Source organism: Mytilus californianus, unplaced genomic scaffold (assembly GCF_021869535.1).
Source record: "Mytilus californianus isolate M0D057914Y unplaced genomic scaffold, xbMytCali1.0.p SCAF_3, whole genome shotgun sequence".
Classification (NCBI taxonomy): Eukaryota; Metazoa; Mollusca; class Bivalvia; order Mytilida; family Mytilidae; genus Mytilus; species Mytilus californianus.
This window is the reverse complement of record NW_026262679.1, coordinates 18,497,041-18,517,210: the sequence shown is the minus strand read 5'-3', so window position 1 is coordinate 18,517,210 and position 20,170 is coordinate 18,497,041. Positions and strand designations below refer to the sequence as shown.

Below are 20,170 nucleotides of genomic sequence, written 5' to 3'. Positions count from 1 at the left end.
GAGGAAAATCAACTGCACAAAAGTATTTCAAATAACAGGCACAGCATAGGAATGTTGAAATTTAAAGAACCTTAAATGATCTTACATTTCAAACACCCCCATATAATAAATATGGATTACTTTTACAAGTCCCCCTTTTCTGATGATCAAACTCATCAAAGTTTTTTTTTGAGTGGAAGACTTCATACAAATTCGAAAAAGGATCTGATAAAAACGAAGAGCCTATCCTAGTGACAAGAATTAACTTAAAATAGAAGTCCCTTCCCAAAAAATGATTTCCCATTTTAAATGTTTCTGATTATCAAATACGTTCAAGGTTTTGATGAGTGGAAACTGTCATACAAATTTGGAGAGAATATGACAAAAACACAGGTGCTATCCATGAGACAGGTATAAATATGGGATATATTTATAAGTCCCTCTCCTAAAAAAATCATTCATTTAGATTTTTCTGATTATCTAACTCATCAAAGTTTTTGATAATTGACAACTTTTATTTAAATTTGAAGAGGATATGACAAGTAGAGAAGGTGTTGCAATGAAACAATGGTGATGTCAGGACAGGACAAAATATTATTTCCTCTGCAACTTCTTAATAGCATAAGGCAATTTCGCAAATGATGAAATTTAAATGGCAACACTTAAGCATGTAAACTATGCAAAATGTCAAATTCAATAGACTATGACTGAGAGGTGGAGCCAAATAATTTCCATGGGAATAAGATGTGCCAATATTAATACAACTGCATACCAAATGTCATAGTCTTATAATCAGTGGTTTGGTTTTAACTGACCTAATCACAATCTTTAACAGATAATTAACACACCTAACTCCAGCAATAGCACTCCTTAGGCTTTGGAAACCTCATAGCTATTGTCTCCCCTGCTTTGGAAACCTCACAGCTATTGTCTCCCCTGCTTTGGAACCTCATAGCTATAGTCTCCCCTGCTTTGGAAACCTCATAGCTATTGTCTCCCCTGCTTTGGAAACCTCATAGCTATTGTCTCACCTGTTTTGAAAACCTCATAGCAGGGGAGACAATAGCCTGATTCACCACCAAGAGTATAAAAGTCTTACCTAATTCACCACCAGGAATAGAGAAGTCTCTAGGAATGATTGACCATTTTTGTACTTTTGCTGCTCTGGACACTGATTTTGCATTAGCTCTGTCAATACCATCTTGGATTGCCTTCAGCACCACAGCATCTTTCTTGTCTATTATATCCTCCACGGTTGTAGCCTCACTTCCAATACTTTTACACCAATCCTTACAGTCTGTGGTAAGATTGTTACTGGGCTCAGCTGTATCTGGATTTATATCCACCTGTTTAATTATAAAATAGCATCAACAAAATGTCTAAATGAATACTTGCAGTATCAATTTGATTTTCCAAAGAAAGAAAACGAGAAGAAAGAGAAAAATTTAATAAGAGTTAAAATGTAATGATGTTTTGTTTGATTTACTGCTCCTGACTGAAATAAAACCTGTCAACTTACAGTTATTGATGCTGGGTAAGGAGGGCTAAAGAAGGGGGAACACCCACCTTCAGACATAAAAATCATACGAGGATTCCAATTAACATACTGTTATTGATCAGGGCTTCCAAAACGGTCGTACTGTCTGGACTTGGACGGTAAATTATGATTAAGACTTGTTGTGCCGAGCATGTAACGGCCATATAACTGGGTTTGCCATTTAAAAAAATTCAGAAAAAAAATTGAAGTATATGCAATCTTCTTGACCCGACCTTTTGCCTTAACAGCCACATATTTCCAGTGACATGATGAATAATAACTATCAATACAAACCCTACTCTAATACCCTCTCATTACAATCAAGGTTAATTAGTTCTCTGACAGCTGAACTTACCTGTTCAGGCGACAGGTAAAACTATTTACCGGACATTGATCGGTCTATTTATAGTTATTTTCTTAAATTTCAGCGGTTTGCATCTAATTAATTTAGCCAAAAAGATTTAGATTATCAGAAAAATGTATAAAAATATGATTTGATGAAAAATTTAAAAAGGTAGTAATAAAGTTTTTTGCAAACAATTGTCAGAACCATGTTGTTTGAACTAGTACACGCGTGCGCATGTGCACAGGTGTGAGATTTAATCATGCATCCAAATTTTATCATTGATACCTTTATCTTAACGTTCATTTCGAGCATTTTCCTAAAGAAATAACGTGGAAAGAGCTACTTCAACTCAATCGTGCTTTGTAAACATAAACAGATTTTACACATCAGTCTCTGGTCCATGTTTTACCACTGTCAAGTCAACATCAGGTATTAGGAAAATATGCTTTTAAAAACAAAAGTGAAGATGACAGCGTAATTTTGCTCAAATAAAGAGTCTAAGGCAGATATTAGTACGCTGATGTTGTACACTTCGAATGATGCACTGTCAATTTGACAGTTTAACTCAGAACATCGAATTTCTAACAAAAGTCAAGTCTAATATCGTTTCTGTGTCAATCATTTTTTATATGATGCCCAACTGATTACCATGGTTGCTTTTTGTTACTAAGTCTGAAGGGATTAAAATCGGGATAAGACAAAAAATGTCCAACTAGTTCAAATATTTTTTGGAAGCCCAGTTATTGATACAAGTTAAGGAGAGGTACCACAGGGGGACACTCACCTTCAGACATAAAATCATGGACAGGAACTTTCTTTTATCTCCTATTAACATACAGTTATTGATACAGGGTAAAGCTTCTTTCACGGCATCCTCCATTGGTACAGGAGCAATATTCTCCCCTCCAGCTGTTATGATTAGTTCTACAAATATCAAACACCCAATGTTAAGTAAAAATATAAGCCACTGATCACGTCTATTCAGGATAATTTAAAAAAAAACCTGTATCGACTTCATGAATAAATTTGACAAGGAAAATGTCTTCTAAAGCCTATATCTCTTTTTGTGCATTGTTGGGTTGCTGTCTCATTGACATATACTAAATATCTCTTTTAATTGATACATATATATCACACTTCACACTTTTATAAGATAAACAATATGACATATCTGTTATTATGATGCTCTGCAGTTGTATGAATGTTTTCCAATTAAAAATTTCATGGACATGCACCCAAAAACCTACATTTTTATCTGTTGAGATCAAATCAGTTTGATGTCATCTTTTTGATTGACATGATTACCCTATAATAAAAACAAGAAAATATTTGGTTTTAAATTTGTTGATTGATTGTTGTTTGCATAACGTCCAGTGGCAATATTCATGCATTTTCAGGATGAAAAACTATCAATAAATTAATACAATAGTTAGGTTCTGCAAGGTGGTGCACAGGGATGAAAGGGCAGAAATTTGGAATGCCACTGGAAAACAATGGTGCATTGAATAAAAGCAGAAATTTTGCCTTGCAACAGGCCACCTACAAACCCTCAATAAGTAGCTGCAAGGGTTTTTTTATTATCAGAGAGTATTATCCCCTCTCTACGCACGACTTCAGAGTTAAAGTCCACATTATGACTGTACATGGCTATGAATTCATACATCCTGCACAGCTAAAGGTAGGCCCCACTTTAGCAAAGGTTTACTGTCGTTCGGATGAAGACTAAGGTGACCATAAACCTTGGATAAATCTTTCAAAATAATTACAATGACTTACTTTAGCAGTTCAGGATAATAGCTTCCATGAAGAAGCTACGATTATGGTTTTCTCCAGGCCATATGGTTGGTTCAATGTTAAACCCAAATGTCTAATCAGTTTACAACTGAACAGCTGAAGACAAGTGATAGTAAAATGTCACATTGCATTTGGCCAGGTGAGCTTAAACTTTTCAACATGTGACAATTTTTACCTTTAATTCTTCCAGTAATGAAAAGGAATCCTTGTTCATCATGTTTTCCTAGATCACCTGTTTTTAACCAATGTTCTTCATCAAAAACTTCCTTATTTTTTTCTGGTGCATTTAAATATCCCATAAATACATGTCTTCCCCACATACAGATCTAAATATAGAAAAATAACTCCATAAATACATGTCTTCCCCACATACAGATCTAAATATAGAAAAATACTCCATAAATACATGTCTTTCCAACATACATATCTAAATATAGAAAAAATACTCCATAAATACATGTCCTCCCCGCATACAGTTCTAAATATAGAAAAATACTCCATAAATACATGTCTTTCCAACATAACTTAACATTCAGTGGCAAATATTTTATGTATATTAATAAAAAGAAAAATATATCCCATTTATACAGATCTAAAATGATAGTATGCTGAAATTTCTTGCCAAATAACAATATTGAAAGTCAAGATAAAGGTCAAAATACATATGTCAAACTTACACAGTGGAATTGAAATTGAAATCTTTAATACACTAGATGATTGTTAAACTAGACCTTACTACTGAGTAAAAAAAAATGACCTAATCACAGATCAATCAGTCATGATAATGATTTCAAGGTTAGCTGAATCCTGTCAGACGCACATGTATGTATTTTAAAAAATAATTTATTTTAAACCCCATTTTTTTTTTTACTAAAGAGTAATTTAGTAATTGACTAAATCATCAACTCCCTACATTTAACAATGAACCTTGAAAATAATGTCAAGATCAGGTGACTGCAATCAGATGCAATTTGTAAGCCTTCAAAAGATGAATATAAATACAATGGAAATTTCATACATGGCCATTATACGTTAGAATATATAAGTAATAAGATATCTAAAAATGCTTTACAGTATAGCATATTTACATTAAACTTTTTTACCAAATTTCAGGAAGCTCTGATTTGTAGACCCCTAGATAAGTGATTCCAACATTTTATGAGTCACACGAAAAGACGTTAACCTCTAAACCACCTATTTTGAAGAGGGAGTGTAACTAATATCTTTATAATTAATGCTACAATGTATTAATTGCTATCTTTAAGAGCTTATCAAAGATTCTAAAAGACAAGACTTACTTCTCCATTTCCATCTTCATCAGGGTTAGCTAACTTTGTTTCAGATCCAGGAAAATTATGTCCTACACTACAGATTTTGAAGTCTTCATTACATCCTACTGTGTGTGGTCCTGTGGAGTAAAATATATCAGGTCAAAATTCAAACTTTGATTGCCCAACCTCTAAATATCCTGGAAAATTCCACTGACCACCCTAAAATATGTTCTTAGAAAGAAAGTTGTCTCATTGGCAAGCATACCACATTTCCTTATTTTTATACAGGTACTACAGATTTCCATTAATTCATATACCACTAAGTCAAAACTTACATAATATTTCATGATTTTTAATTTTCAATTTTTTTATCATTGTATTCAATTAATGTAGTTCAGTGTACAAGCAATACTAATGTATAATCTGGTGCTAATATATGGGAAATGTTTCCAGTGTATGATTACAGATCTCCTTCCAATGGAAAAGTTGGAAAACATGACCAACTAAAATATAGACCAAGAAGTTTTATTTGGGACTAACCTGTACCTTCACTCATTTATTTACCTGTACTTTCATTCATTCCAATTAACAATAATTTACCTGTACTTTCACTCATTCCATAAACTTCATGAAGCTGCATGTTCAAACTGTAGAAAAACTCCAATGTTTCCTTCATGATGGGGGCTGCTCCTGACATGAAGAACCGACACCTATCTAATCCAAGGGCTGTTCTAGCTTTCTTGAAGACTAAAGTGTTGGCAAGTCCCCATCCAAAGGGCATAGACTGTCTGTAAGATATCAATCAAAAGTTCAAAGGAATTTGAGTTAACAATCCCCTGTTTTAGACGAGTAAAACACTTTAGACCACTAGTGTTTAAATTTTAAACATACAGACATCAAACTGACATCTGTTAAATATACAAACCAGAATATGACTTGTTGACCTGTATAGATTTTCTAAACAGCTAACATTTATAAATGAAATGTATTATTCTAATTTTACCTCAATGTATATAAAAATGGAAATTGATGATAAAAGAACAGTCTGTAAATGTTCAATGCTGTCTACAAGGTATAATTTTCCACTTTTCAAAGTTGCAAATGGCAATTAATCCAACAAAATGAACCACCAGTATTGATTCTCAAATTTATTGAGGTGTTTAATACCAGAGACATATAATACAAGAGATTCGCAACTCTAGTAGAGTCTATATAACAGCCAATAAAATGACCTGGCCACCGGAAAGCCGATTAATCCGATGGATTTATGGGTAAAAACTCGCTATTGTTGTGAAAAAGGTTCTACGCCTCACGATTTTTCTAATGGATAATGCCGATACCTTTCACAGCTAAAGCATGCAAGTATATTTAAAAGTTACAAAAAACTAATTCTAATAATTTGTTATTGATAAAATGTGTTCTAATGATGAGATTAATCAAATACAAACAAAGTTAAAACTCGGCCCATTTTACTTCACCTATTGCCGTAGAAACCATTTGATCTCCCAACTTTTTTCTTAAAACTTGGAAATATGCTAATAAATATATAATTTTATGGGGCAATAATACTCCCAAATGTTGTTTCGTGAAAATAAGACTTTTTGTAAAATTTGATCCAATAGTGTTTTTTTTTTCTTCAAAATTATCAACAAATGTGGCGATTTTTTCTTATTGATACCTGAAGCCAGCTGTGCTGGTACTATCATTTTATCTCGTAAAACTTGGAAATGTGCGAATAAATATTCAATTATATGGGGCTATATTACTCTCAGATGTTATGTCGTGAAAATAAGACCAGTTTCCTAAAATTTGATCCAACAGTTATTTCTAAAAATATCAACAAAGGTGACTATTATTTTGTTATTTATACACAAAGCCAGCTATGCTAATTTTATCAATCTGTTTCGTCAAAACTAGAAATATTATGGGAATATATATTACTCCCAATTGTTTTTTTTTTTATTAAACTGGCTAAATATTGAAATTTTTCATGGACAAAATTCCTTAAATCAGTCCTTCATTTTTGTGCACTATGAAATTTATAGCCTGCATTTTGTTAGACAATTTATTCATTTTTCATTCTGTTTATGGCAAAGTTGTTTATTTTCTCCTATTCTGAAGTCATTGTTTTTTTCTTCTTTTTAGGGTGCCAAAGATGAACAAATGGAGTAAATTTACAAAAGGAGTAAAATTTTCCTAGTAAAGGAAACCTTCTGCTGGCCGTAATATTATGAATGAGCTTCATGCATCTGTTGTCGTTTCAGACTACGCTTCTCATTCAAAACATGAACCTAATTCATTTTTAAACTAAAATCTTATTGAGGACATTTCAATGGTGACTGCAAAAGATATATATATATATATATATATATATATATATATATATTGATAATAAAAGATTTTATTTACACCAAGGATTTGTATATGTATACACATAAACAATCTTACTTTTAAACTGCCATCTCTTTGCCCCAGAATAAAAAGACAAAAACCACTACAAATGATTAAAAGACAGAAACCACTACAAATGATTGTATCAACAAAGAGTTCGTTATCAGTTTATTCAACTAGGAGTATATCTAAGTCGTAACTATTAAGATTGTCATCCCACGAAATAAAATCGGAATTTTCCATATTGCGTGCACATGAATGAAGCTTTACTTAAGTGAGAAATTGATTGTAATTTTCTTAAATATTAATTCTCAATACACACTTCGAACATGACGAAACCATAAATTTACCGCCAATCATTTAAAAAACAACTCAATGCAAGCCTATGATGAAACTGTCAAACAACACTTAGAAATCAAACATTTACCGACAATCCTACAGAAAAAACTCAATGCAAGCCCAATAAATGATGAATATAAAAATAAATAAAATTTTAATAATTTATAAATATCAAGAATAAAAAACAAAGCCTATCATGATTAACAACTAATTAACAAATAAATTAAGTTTTTTTCCACATTAATTAATTTTACATTTTGTGAATTGAATTTTTGGAAAGAGTGTGGACACCTGTGGTGTAACAACTTCTTGTTTACAAGGTGTCAATTAAAACTCATTATTTATAACATGTTCGTGATTTACCTGGTCATCGAATAATTCAAACCTAATATACATGTCACACTGTGAAATTATGTCTCCGAGACAAGTGTATATTCAATAGAAACCCATTATGAAACTATCAAATAAAATGAACTCTAACACAATTTATCAAGTGTTAATTATTTAATATCAGTTTTTTTAATACAATATCAAATTATGTCTCTTTTTCAATAATACAAATCTAAAATCAAAATTACATTAAAATAAATAATTATATATGTACTCAAATTATTTAATTAATTATGATAAATTTAACACTGAAACAGTTTATGTTATGCTTAAACATTCGTCCTTACTTCGAGTACTTTTAATACTTTTATTAATGACTTTATTACCTAAGGAGATCTCGCTAGGTTTAACTAGTGGCCGCGTGTTATTACGGGATTTCGCCGAGTTGCGAATCTCTTGTATTATATGTCTCTGTTAATACTAATAAAAATAGGACTTATATTAAACCAGTTTGAACTCCCCTTTAGAAAAAGCTGATATATAAATTCTGTTTGAACAGGTTGGAGAAGATTTTACAAAATTTTACTCACTTGTTCATCAATGCAAGAGATCCTTTTAATCCAACACCTTTAGCCCACATGCCAATTTTTTTCTTTAAAGCACCAGAGCTACGAGCCTTGGCCTTTATGCCTTCATAAAATTTTTCCCAAACACGTGGAACTCCAAAAAATCCTGTTGGTCTAACCTCCTGCAGTGTTCCTAACAGACTTCCCTATATAAAGTATATGTATATATATATAATTTTAGTATACAATAATGTAAGGCTATCATCTTTAAGATTTTATAAAATAAGAAAGGCATAGAGGTTTAAAATTTTGAAGGTCAAAATTCATTAGATGATTTGGTTATGTAATGCTGTCTTACATGGCTAAACATCAAATCAGAGATCATAATGTTGCAATTTCAATTAAAATTAATGTTAGCTTTGTCACATCTTATTCCAAATTTTATGGATTTTTAAAAGTTCTTGCATTGTCCAAAAATTAATGACCAAAATATTTGCATAATCATGCTAGTATGTACCACCTATATTAAGTGTACTGCGCTTTGGGCTGTTCTTTATTTTACCAATGAAAGACGAACAATTTTTTTCTGAACAAAGCAATAGAAGAAATTAACAGTACCACAATACAGACTTTCATGAAAAAGTTACACAGCCATCCATCCATGTTAGTTATCTAACTAAAAAAGGTATAGAGGGTTATGTCTCAATATAATTGCTCTAAGGAAAATGCATGATTTCCAATGTTAATAAACTGTGGGTTCATTAAGATTCGTGAGATACCAACTATCATGGATTTTGTTGGTATAGAAGAACCAGTTCAACACAATATGAATTGTATATAGGTTTGTATGCAGACATTGGTAAAACCATCAATTCAATTATCCACTAAAAAATACATTTTTCCCTCAAACCACGAAAATTGATACCCACGAAAATAAATAAACCCACAGTATAACAAATTAAAAAATGAATATTTTTGAATAATGGAATTTTTATTTTGACACTGACTATCAGTAAGAATATCAAGTGAGCCAGCTAGGACTAGCTGATGTTAGATCTAATGAAGTCTGTATCAAAAAATAAAATGTCATTATTCTTTTTATCAGCAATTTGTCTTTAAATAATTAGTTACTTTAGATATAATAGGAACTTGAATTAAGAAGTTTACATAAAACTCTTCTTGTGAGTACAAACTGTTTTGATAGCTGTTTGACTGTATGGATGATGCAGCATGCAATTAATTAATTGACATACAATGCATAAACATGTTTAAGAGACATTTTTGCCTTATATTTACGAGTATCATATTCTATCTGCGATCTTAAAAAATTAAGACAGTAAGATCAAAGAGAAAATGTACAAATTGCTGATAATGTCATTCATGTTTTGGTAAGTAAACAAAATATATGAAGCATAATATAAAACTAAAATTACTGTTAGTAATCAAACATGCCACAATATTAGTATTGTTGTTAAATGTATATAATGTTGATGTTAGTGTATACACATTTCACCATCTAAGAATAAAAACATAAAATCAAAATTAGTGTGTTAGCTAGAAAAATAACATGAATATAAATAGTTAGCTAGAAAATAAAAATATGAACAAAATTAGTGTACTATCTAGAAGTAAAAAGGCAAATACAAAATTAGCTTATTGATTAGGGAAAAATCATGCACAAAATTGGAGTATAAGGTAACATGCCACAAAGGAACAAAGTTTCGAAGTATGTCCAGTGCAGGATGTTTTGTCGATATTGTCAACATTGCAATGTCTACTTTATCGTGTTATTATTGTGTTAACATTGTATCCTTTTTGTCGATATTGTCCACATCGCAATGTCTACTTTATCGTGTTATTATTGTGTTAACATTGTATCCTTTTTGTCGATATTGTCAACATCGCAATGTCTACTTTATCGTGTTATTATTGTGTTAACATTGTATCCTTTTTGTCGATATTGTCAACATCGCAATGTCTACTTTATCGTGTTATTATTGTGTTAACATTGTATCCTTTTTGTCGATATTGTCAACATCGCAATGTTTACTTTATCGTGTTAACATTGTATCTTTTTTGTCGATATTGTCCACATCGCAATGTCTACTTTATCGTGTTATTATTGTGTTAACATTGTATCCTTTTTGTCGATATTGTCAACATCGCAATGTCTACTTTATCGTGTTATTATTGTGTTAACATTGTATCCTTTTTGTTGATATTGTCAACATCGCAATGTCTACTTTATCGTGTTATTATTGTGTTAACATTGTATCCTATCTATATATTTGTTCTGTACTTTTGTGTTTACATCGTTCACATCGTATACATCGTGATGTTCACAATATCGTGTCAGCAACGTGTTTATGTTGTATATAGAGTCTATACCTTTCTGTTTACATCGTTCACATCGTATACATCGTGATGTTCACAATATCGTGTCAGCAACGTGTTTATGTTGTATATAGAGTCTGTACCTTTCTGTTTACATCGTTCACATCGTATACATCGTGATGTTCACAATATCGTGTCAGCAACATGTTTATGTTGTATATAGAGTCTATTCCTTTCTGTTTACATCCTTCATTGTATACATCGCAATGTTAACAATATCGTTTCAACATCGTTTTTATATTGTATATCTAGTCTATACCTTTGTGTTTACATCGTTCACATCGTATACATCATGATGTTGACAATATCGTGTTTACATCGTTCACATCGTTAACATCGTACAAAAGTAGTGTATCAAGTCTATACCATTGTGTTTACATCGTTCACATTGTATACATTGCAATGTTAACAATATCGGGTCAACATCGAGTTTATATTGTATATTGAGTCTTTACCTTTATGTTTACATCGTTCTCATCGTATACATCGTAATGTTGACAATAGCGTGTTAACATTGTTCACATCGTCTACATCATATTAATGTTGTGTACCAAGTCTATACTTTTGTGCTTACATCGTATACACCGTGATGCTGTCAATATCATGTCAACATCGTGTTGAAATTGTATAGAGTTTACACCTTTTCTGTTTACATCGTTCACATAGTATACATGGTGATGTTGACAATATCGTGTTTAAATTGTTTACATCGTATTAACGTGTGTAACAAGTCTATACCTTTGTGTTTACATCGTTCACATCGTATACATTGCAATGTTAACAATATAGTGTCAATATCAATAACATTGAATAAAAAACGTTGCTTTTATTGTTATAAGTATAGTCTTACATTTATATTGTCATATCCTGTTATTTCTTATGTGTTTACATCACTGGCTTAGGCAACATTGCAATGCTCTTAACAATATAGTGTTCAGCATAGCGTTTATATTGCTTGATAATAAACGTTTAAAAAATTCTAGCAGCATTGAGAATAGTTGTGGACAAAATGCAATTTACAAATCATAATGTTGTCTACGTAATGTCAATCCGTACAAAGATGAACAATTCAAGAATATCAACACAGACGCATGTGAAAAGACATTTTAAAAGATGTTGACACAATAAAGTGTTAAGGATGTTGGCTCCTCTTGTGTTAGAATTTTTGTTGAATATTCAGAAGCGTCTGTTTTTATCAATGTAATGCCATTAAAATTTTTTCCCCATTAACCCCTTCTTTTCTTTCCAGAATTCGATAACATATAGTTAAAAATGTTATCTTTGAAAATCTTATAAAATCCTTGTTATTTTTTCATCATTTTTGAAAGAAACAAGCTTTTTCAATACAAATTTTTGCATAGAATCATAGCAACTAATACCTTTTTATACAAAATTAAATTAAAAGACACCAAGATGTGTACTTTTTGTAAACTTGGTGAAGAAACCATTGAACACCTTTTTTTTGAATGCCCAATAACTTTTCAATTGTGGCAGTCTTTTTCAAATGCAGTAAAACTTTTTTTTGTAAACTTTGTTCTTAACAAAGAAAATGTGTTTCTTGGTTGCAAACATGAAAGTTTATTACTGAATCTGTTAGTCATAATTACAAAAAACTATATATACAAATGTAAATTAAATGAAACAAAACCAAATATGGTTGGGTTAAAGAATAGAATAAAGAAATACCAATTTCTTGAATATTATATTGCAAAGAAAAATAATAGAGTCCAAGTGTGTGAAAAATTTTGGTCTCCTTTACATGTAATATTTAATTAATTATTGTTTCATATAAGTGAGAGAATAAAATATCTATATATCATGAGCAAATATTTAGCCTTGAGTTTTTTTTGTTTTTTTGTTTTTTCTTTAAAATATTTTGTTTTTAAAATGTAAGTCAAGATACATCATGTACATATTGTAGCAAAGCAAATGAGTGAAGAGTATTTGTATTGTATGAGAGAAAGTCAGAGAGCGAGAGAATATAATCAAATAAAATTTATATGTAACCTTAAATACTACATGTATAATTATAAAAATCAACTTGTCAGTGATATATATTGTATACTGAATTATTTTTTATATGTAACCCCTTGATACCCTTGTCAGGTGGTAGTGTAGGGGTACATGTATATTAAATCCTGACTATTGAAAAACAAATAAAAGATAAAAAAAAAAGCTTTCTGTGAGTATTGCATGGCAATACATAGTCCCCTACCGATTAAAAATTCATTGTATTGGAACAAAATTCGAAATTGCTCTATTACTTGTCACGGTGTAAACTATATAACAAATATCAAGTCAAAATCTTAAAGCATGACGAAATAAAGTGTTGAAAACGAAGTGAATTTTGTAAGTCCAAAGACCATAACTCTACACAAAATCATCAGACCGGAACAAAATCCTAACTTGATCTGTAACTTGTCATGATAAATGTATTGCCAATATTCAAGTCAACATCTTCAATCATGACAAAAAAATTTGCGGAAAACTGATTGAGTGAATTTTCTAAGTCCAAGAACCATAACTCAACTCAAAATCATCAGACCAGAACAAAATTCGAAATTGATCTGTAACTTGTCATGATAAAACAATATACCAAATATCAAATCAATATCTTCAAGCATGAAGAAAAAAAGTGTGGAAAACTGATTTGCTGGACTGACGGATGGACAGGGGACTAAAAAGGTGTAAATGTTAATTGTATGAAAATCTATAGAGAATTATTTCCCGCCAAATTTTCAATGGCTTATATCTCGAAAACAAGCACACGGACCCTCCATTTTTTCTGCTTTTTTAGTTACTTTATTTATATACTATCAATTTATAACAGTCTTTATGGTTGCACTTTGTAAATACAGCTGTTTCTCAAACCACGCCTCTTTTGGGGAGATATATAATATTCATAGATAATTAATTTTGTGTATGTACTGGTTCCCGGATATTATCTCTATGTTTCATCTCGTAGAGACATAACTTGGGAATGTTACCAGTAAATATACATATTCAAAGTGATCAAGTTAAAATCTGTGGAAATCCTTAAATCAAGGTAGGGGTACCATTGAATTTTAATGTAAGTTTAAACTCATAGAAGTTCAGGGCATATAAACGTTAATAATATGCCAAACAGCCCTATATTTTGACCTTTGAAAAAAATAGTAGTGCATATGAACTTTCCATTCAAGGATATAATTTTTTTCAAAACTTCATAGTAAAAGTAGTACAGTTTTAGCCGTGAAAGGAGTTCCTGTGGGAAATTGCATTGTTTATATTTACAGAAATGCAACCTTAAAAAACTTTGTTATTCTGAAACAGAGTAGCGAACATCCTAAACATGGTTAATATGGCAATGTAAACGATGTACACACGATATCTTTACAACATTGTATACATCGCGACGTTAATGATGTCAACGATGTAAACAATATGTTAGAGTTCAGAAAATATAAACGATGTCGACACGATATTGTGTTAACATTGTAAATATAGGGATGTAAACACGATATCTTTTCAAAATTGTATATACCGCGATGTTAACAATGTCAACGATGTAAACAATATGTAAAAGTTCAGACAATATAAAAGATGTTGACACGATATCATGTTAACAATGTTTACATCACGATGTGAACGATGTAAACGATGTAAACAATGTATAAGAGTTCAGACAATGTAAACGATGTTGACACAATATTGTGTTAACATTGTAAATATAGGGATTTAAACACCATATCTTTTCAAAATTGTATATACCGCGATGTTAACAATGTCAACCATGTTAACAATATGTAAGAGTTCAGACAGTGTAAATGATGTTGACACGATATTGAATTAACATTGTAAATATTGCGATGTCGACAATATTGATTAAACATTGTGCACTGGACATGTATATATCAATTAACCAAGTAGCAACAAAGAATCCGACAAACCTTCAGGGCATCTGGTTGTGCAAAATAAACTGCCGACGCCATAGTAACAGGTATAAGTATATCCATCATCTGAGCCGCTATGTGGCTCAAAGGGAGATAACTTATAATTACTTCAGATCCAAAAACAAACTTGAACAATTTTGCAATTGCAACAGCAACCCATGTAGCCTGTTAAAAAATAAATCTATTTAATGATAAAAGTATCAAGCAGGTTAAAAAGTTATCTATGTTAGTGCATATTGGTTAATGCACGCAGCAAACCTTGAGGGCGTCTGGTAGTGCAAAGTAAACAGCTGATGCCATTGTAACTGGTATTAATATGTCATTTAACTGAGCTGCAATATGGCTTAAAGGGAGGTAACTAATGAGAACTTCTGATCCAAAATTAATTTCAAACAATTTAGTGATGGCTGCTGCTGTCCAGGTTACCTATGGAGAAATCAAAAATATTATTAGTTTTACCTTTAATGATGTTTTTTTAAAGTTATATGGACTATTGAGAACCAGTCATTTTATTTAAAAGTCAAGTACATTTTCTAAAGAACATTAAAATATGCATCTTTTATTATCTTTCTTTTAGACATGTTGAAGTTCAATATGTAGCATAATAATCAAAAACTTATTTTTGACTTTTGTTAAAAACAACTGATTCCACAAAAATACACAGTGTCCTCTTCATCACTTAATAGAACAAACCTTTAAAGCATCTGGTCGTGCAAAGTATACAGATGCACCGTAGGAAACAGGAAAAGTTAAGTCAACCATCTGAGCAGCAACATGACTTAAAGGGAGATAGCTAACGATGACTTCCTCCTCGTAATGTAAACCAAATGTTTTGGCAAAAGCACTAGCTGTCCATACCATCTGTATAGTATTAGTTATATAAAAGTTGCACAACAATCAATGTAAATCTGTTTACACAACCTTTGCCATATGTAGGTTTGGTAAAATTTCAATTTAATAAAAGGCTAACGCTCAATCTAATTCTAATAAATAGGTTTCAAATGACTTAATTTAAGTTTAAGTTATTTTCCTTGGCCAACATTTTGGAGGGATAAGGATTGATTTCTAATTTGAATTAAATTAAATTAAATTAAAAACATGCAAAATAAACAAGTCTGATAAGAGATCCTTACTGGATGAATAAAGCAAGGCTAAAGGAAATAAAAATTCTTCTGAAAAACCCTTTATCTACAGTATATCGATCAGTATAACAAGTTGAATTTGGCTGATTTTTGAGGTAATTTGTGCAGTCAGATCTCCAACATGGTGACAAAAGGTAAGTTTACCTTTTTTTTAAAATTCAAAAATTTATTGTTTTTTTTTTAATATGAAATTCTGTCTCTCTTTCCATGCAAACATTAATGTGAATTTCACAAGCATATAACTGTATATGAAAATACTTGTCCTTGAGAACTAAATCTCATTGAACCAGTAATTTTACAGAGTACACAATAGGTTTGGTAGATAACTCACTTTGTTTTTACTTAATTATATGTTATAAAACTTGCTCAATTTGTTCTGTTTACTGTGAAATGGACAATTAAAAAAAATCCTTTTACTTCTGTTCATTAAAATTTTCCCTTATATATTTGTTTATCCTGTCCTCTCAAAAGCATCTATCCCAACTTCCATCTTTTTTTTCAAACAGCTATCAAGAGGATATATAGGTATACCCTATTCATACTATTAATACTATTAATACATATATAGTGTATACCACTTGTACCCTATGCGACACATGGTGCTAACAGTTGATGAAGTTTCTATGAAAACAAACACAAACTTGTATAATTAGTCATTTAAAATTTTGCTTACGGCGGTTTAGTGCAAGTCATTATAGATTTCAAAACGAGTTGAGTATTGGATATCTGTTGATATCAACTTTAATACAATAATAATAAACAAGACTCTTCCAAGTTTATTATTATTTCAAATTTAAATAACTAGAGTTGATATCATATAACTTTCAATTATCATGAGTTCTAAAACCTGTTTCTTTTATGATAATTTTTTTTTTTGTATATAAAAGAAAATTCTGTGAAACATTGTTCTTGTCTTTTGCAATGTCAAACATTATCATTATACTTTTCTAAGCTCTTTGTAAGCTTCCCATTGGAATCAAACTTGACAATAAGCATATTTTCCGTTGAATAATGTTTGTAAATTATTGAAGAAAGAAGTCCTTTGTGATCTTTGAAAGTTATAATTGACCTCACAATTAGCCAATGAAAATGTCACAACACACTGCAGGATAGGCCCACCAAGTTAACACATGACAACCCACAACCATCTCAAGCGTTACTGAGTGATAAAATAATCTAATATGACAACAAATCATAGAATAAAAATAAACTGTTAACACAGAGATATGTCTCGCCTTTTTGAACTTTTGATAATGCAAATGTTGAAATTAAAATAGCAATACTTTAACATGTAAGTTATGCAAATATTCAAAGTCAATGAACCATGACTGAAGGTACATGGCAAAACAATCTCCATGGAAATGAGATGTGCCAATGGTAATACAACTGCATACCAAATACCATAGACTTATCATAAGTCGTTCCCTTTCAACAAACCTAAACACAAACATTGACTTGTAAACTATGTAAAAGTTTCAAAGTCAATGAACCATGATGAGGGGGTGGGGCTATATAATCTCCATGGAAACGAAACTTGCAAATGCCAATAAATCTGCATACCAAATATCATTGACTTAACATTAGCGGTTCACCTTAAACTGATCTTGAATCACAAACTAATACATGTAAACTAAGCAAAAGTTTAAAAAGTCAATAAACCATGACTGAGGGGGTGGCACCAATATTCTCCATGGAAATGAGATGTGCTAATGCTTATACAATTGCATACCAATTAACATTGGCCTACCACTAATGGTTCCCCTTGAACTGACCTAATCACAAACTAACACATGTAAACTAAGCAAAAGTTTCAAAGTCAATAGACCATACCGTAACTGCGGGGGCGGGACCAAATATGCTCCATGGAAATGAGATATGCCAATGCTTATACAATTGCATACAAAATATCATTGACTTACCACTAGTGGTTCCCCTTGAACTGACCTAATCACAAACTGATACATGTAAACTAAGCAAAAGTTTTAAAGTCAATAGACCATGACTGAGGGGGCAGGGCCAAATAATCTCCATAGAAATGAGATGTGCCTGTGCTAATACAACTGCATACCAAATATCATTGACCAACCACTAGTGGTTCACCTTAAATTTGACCTAATCACAAACAAATACATTGTTGACGCCGCCTCCGTCGACACCGGAAACAGCATAACTATGTCTCGCTTTTTGACTTCGTCAAGGCGAGACAATAACAGTTCGGTAGTTATCCTTTCAATCTCCAATTTTCACAATGCAAAAGCAACAGTGTTTACATAGGTCTCAAAAGGTATGGATTTTAAAGAGGATAAACTTTAACCACCATAAATATGTACATCCGTGAGTCTGTACTAAATATACATGTAGATATTTCAAGAATTTTATCACTTTGTTGTTTACAAAGTGAAAGCAGCACATCATATTACACCCATGTTTAAGTACATACAAATCAAGTGCAACCAGCCATTTTTTTTAACAACCAGCTCGAGATAAACTTACATTATCATGACTTAACATCACTCCTTTTGGATCTCCTGTAGTTCCAGACTGAAATGATAAATCATGAAATATTAATGCAATGAAAACACCATACCCTGCTCTCACGATCTATGAATTTCTAAGAAAATTTAATTGTATGAAAATTGGAATCTTTTACTTGTTGAAGCCACACCACACAAGGCCTACAAGGTTTCCTAAATTGCAGAAAAACTGAATCTCACATGGCAGCCCTAAATTAAATAACAAATGCACATAAAAAATGTGAAAATGTTTCAACTTCATAACAAGCAATCAAATCAGATTTATCCTGCTGAGCTGACTTTAAATAAAGCTAATACTAACAATGAACACTGCCCTTTCCTGGATCTTGATATCTATATCTTTAACGGAAAGCTTAATACTAAAATTTACAATAAGAGAGATGATTTTTCATTTCCTATTGTTAATTATCCATTTTCAGATGGTGACGTTCCCTTGTCACCATCTTATGGTGTTTATATATCTCAACTTGTTCGACTCGCTCGTGTATGTAATGTATTTGATTTCAACGAAAGAAATCTTTGTATTACTGAAAAATTATTACACCAGGGTTTTCAATATCACAAACTTGTCAAAACATTTACTAAATTTTATCATTGGTACAAGGACATCATTCGTAAATATAAATCAAAGTGCAGACATCTTATACTTTCAGGTATTTTACTTCCAATCTTTTATGGTAATATTCTGTACAAAGCACAAAAATGTCGTCATTCACCTCAAAAGTTAACCAAACCTTTAAACAGACTTATTCAGAAGGGATATAGTTACAATACTGTTGTCAGGTCAATAAAGATGACATTTTTTGGAAATTATATTGATTCACTTGTAGGGTCTTTGGAATGGAAATAAACGCATTTATTCTAAAACCAGTTGTTGCCATGAAACTGGTTATGTTCTTATATCGTATATTTTATGATAGTATTATACTAAACCCCTAACGGAAGGGATTATGCTTGATTTTCATATGATGAAGACATAATCTTTCAATCAGTTTAATTGAGGTCTGGAGCTGGCATGTCAGTAATTGCTAGTAGTCCTTTGTTTATTCATGTTGATTATTGTCATTTTGCTCCGTTTCTTCTGTTACCTATTCTAACATCGAACTCAGATTGCTTTTAAACTGAATATTGCTGTGCGTATTGTTGTGTGTTTGTTTATTCCACATTGGCTAGAGGTATAGGGGGAGGGTTGAGATCTCAAAAAACACGTTTAACCCCACCGCATTTTTGCGCCTGTCCCAAGTCAGGAACCTCTAGCCTTTGTTAATCTTGTATGTTTTTTTAATTTTGGTTCATTTATATGTTTGGGAGTTAAGTGTGACGTCCATTTTCGCTTAACTAGTATACGATATTGTTTAGGGGCCAGCTGAAGCCCTCCTCTGGGTCTAGGATTTTCTCGCGGTGTTGAAGACCCATTGATGGCCTTGGGCTGTTTTCTGCTCTTTGGTCAGGTTGTTCTCTCTTTGACACCTTCCCAGTTTCCATTCTCAATTATATTTTATACATATCCTAGTTTACAATATGAAAAGAGGAATTAAGAAGAAATGCTATTATTACTGCCTTCCTGAAAAGAATTGCACATATTGACCCAAGTGCCGTCCCTTAATATCTCATG

General features: G+C 31.6%; 1 protein-coding gene across 26 annotated transcripts in view; it reads right to left on the bottom strand.

The window, feature by feature from the left end:
* The window catches only part of LOC127734056 (long-chain-fatty-acid--CoA ligase ACSBG2-like), a 48,416-nt gene that overhangs the window by 6,400 nt on the left and 21,846 nt on the right, over positions 1–20,170 (bottom strand). For 24 of the 26 annotated variants that reach the window (XM_052243625.1, XM_052243649.1, XM_052243635.1 and 21 more), the window contains 8 exons: positions 18,515–18,562; positions 15,138–15,305; positions 8,578–8,759; positions 5,528–5,715; positions 4,955–5,064; positions 3,832–3,982; positions 2,647–2,786; positions 1,079–1,325 (listed from right to left, as the gene is read on the bottom strand). In XM_052243625.1, coding sequence (XP_052099585.1) covers positions 1,079–1,325; positions 2,647–2,786; positions 3,832–3,982; positions 4,955–5,064; positions 5,528–5,715; positions 8,578–8,759; positions 15,138–15,305; positions 18,515–18,562 — 1,234 coding nt within the window. Of the gene's footprint in view, positions 1–1,078; positions 1,326–2,646; positions 2,787–3,831; positions 3,983–4,954; positions 5,065–5,527; positions 5,716–8,577; positions 8,760–14,876; positions 15,045–15,137; positions 15,306–15,572; positions 15,741–18,514; positions 18,563–20,170 lie in introns of all 26 variants that reach the window. The other 2 variants (XM_052243627.1, XM_052243626.1) reach the window with 2 other exon arrangements.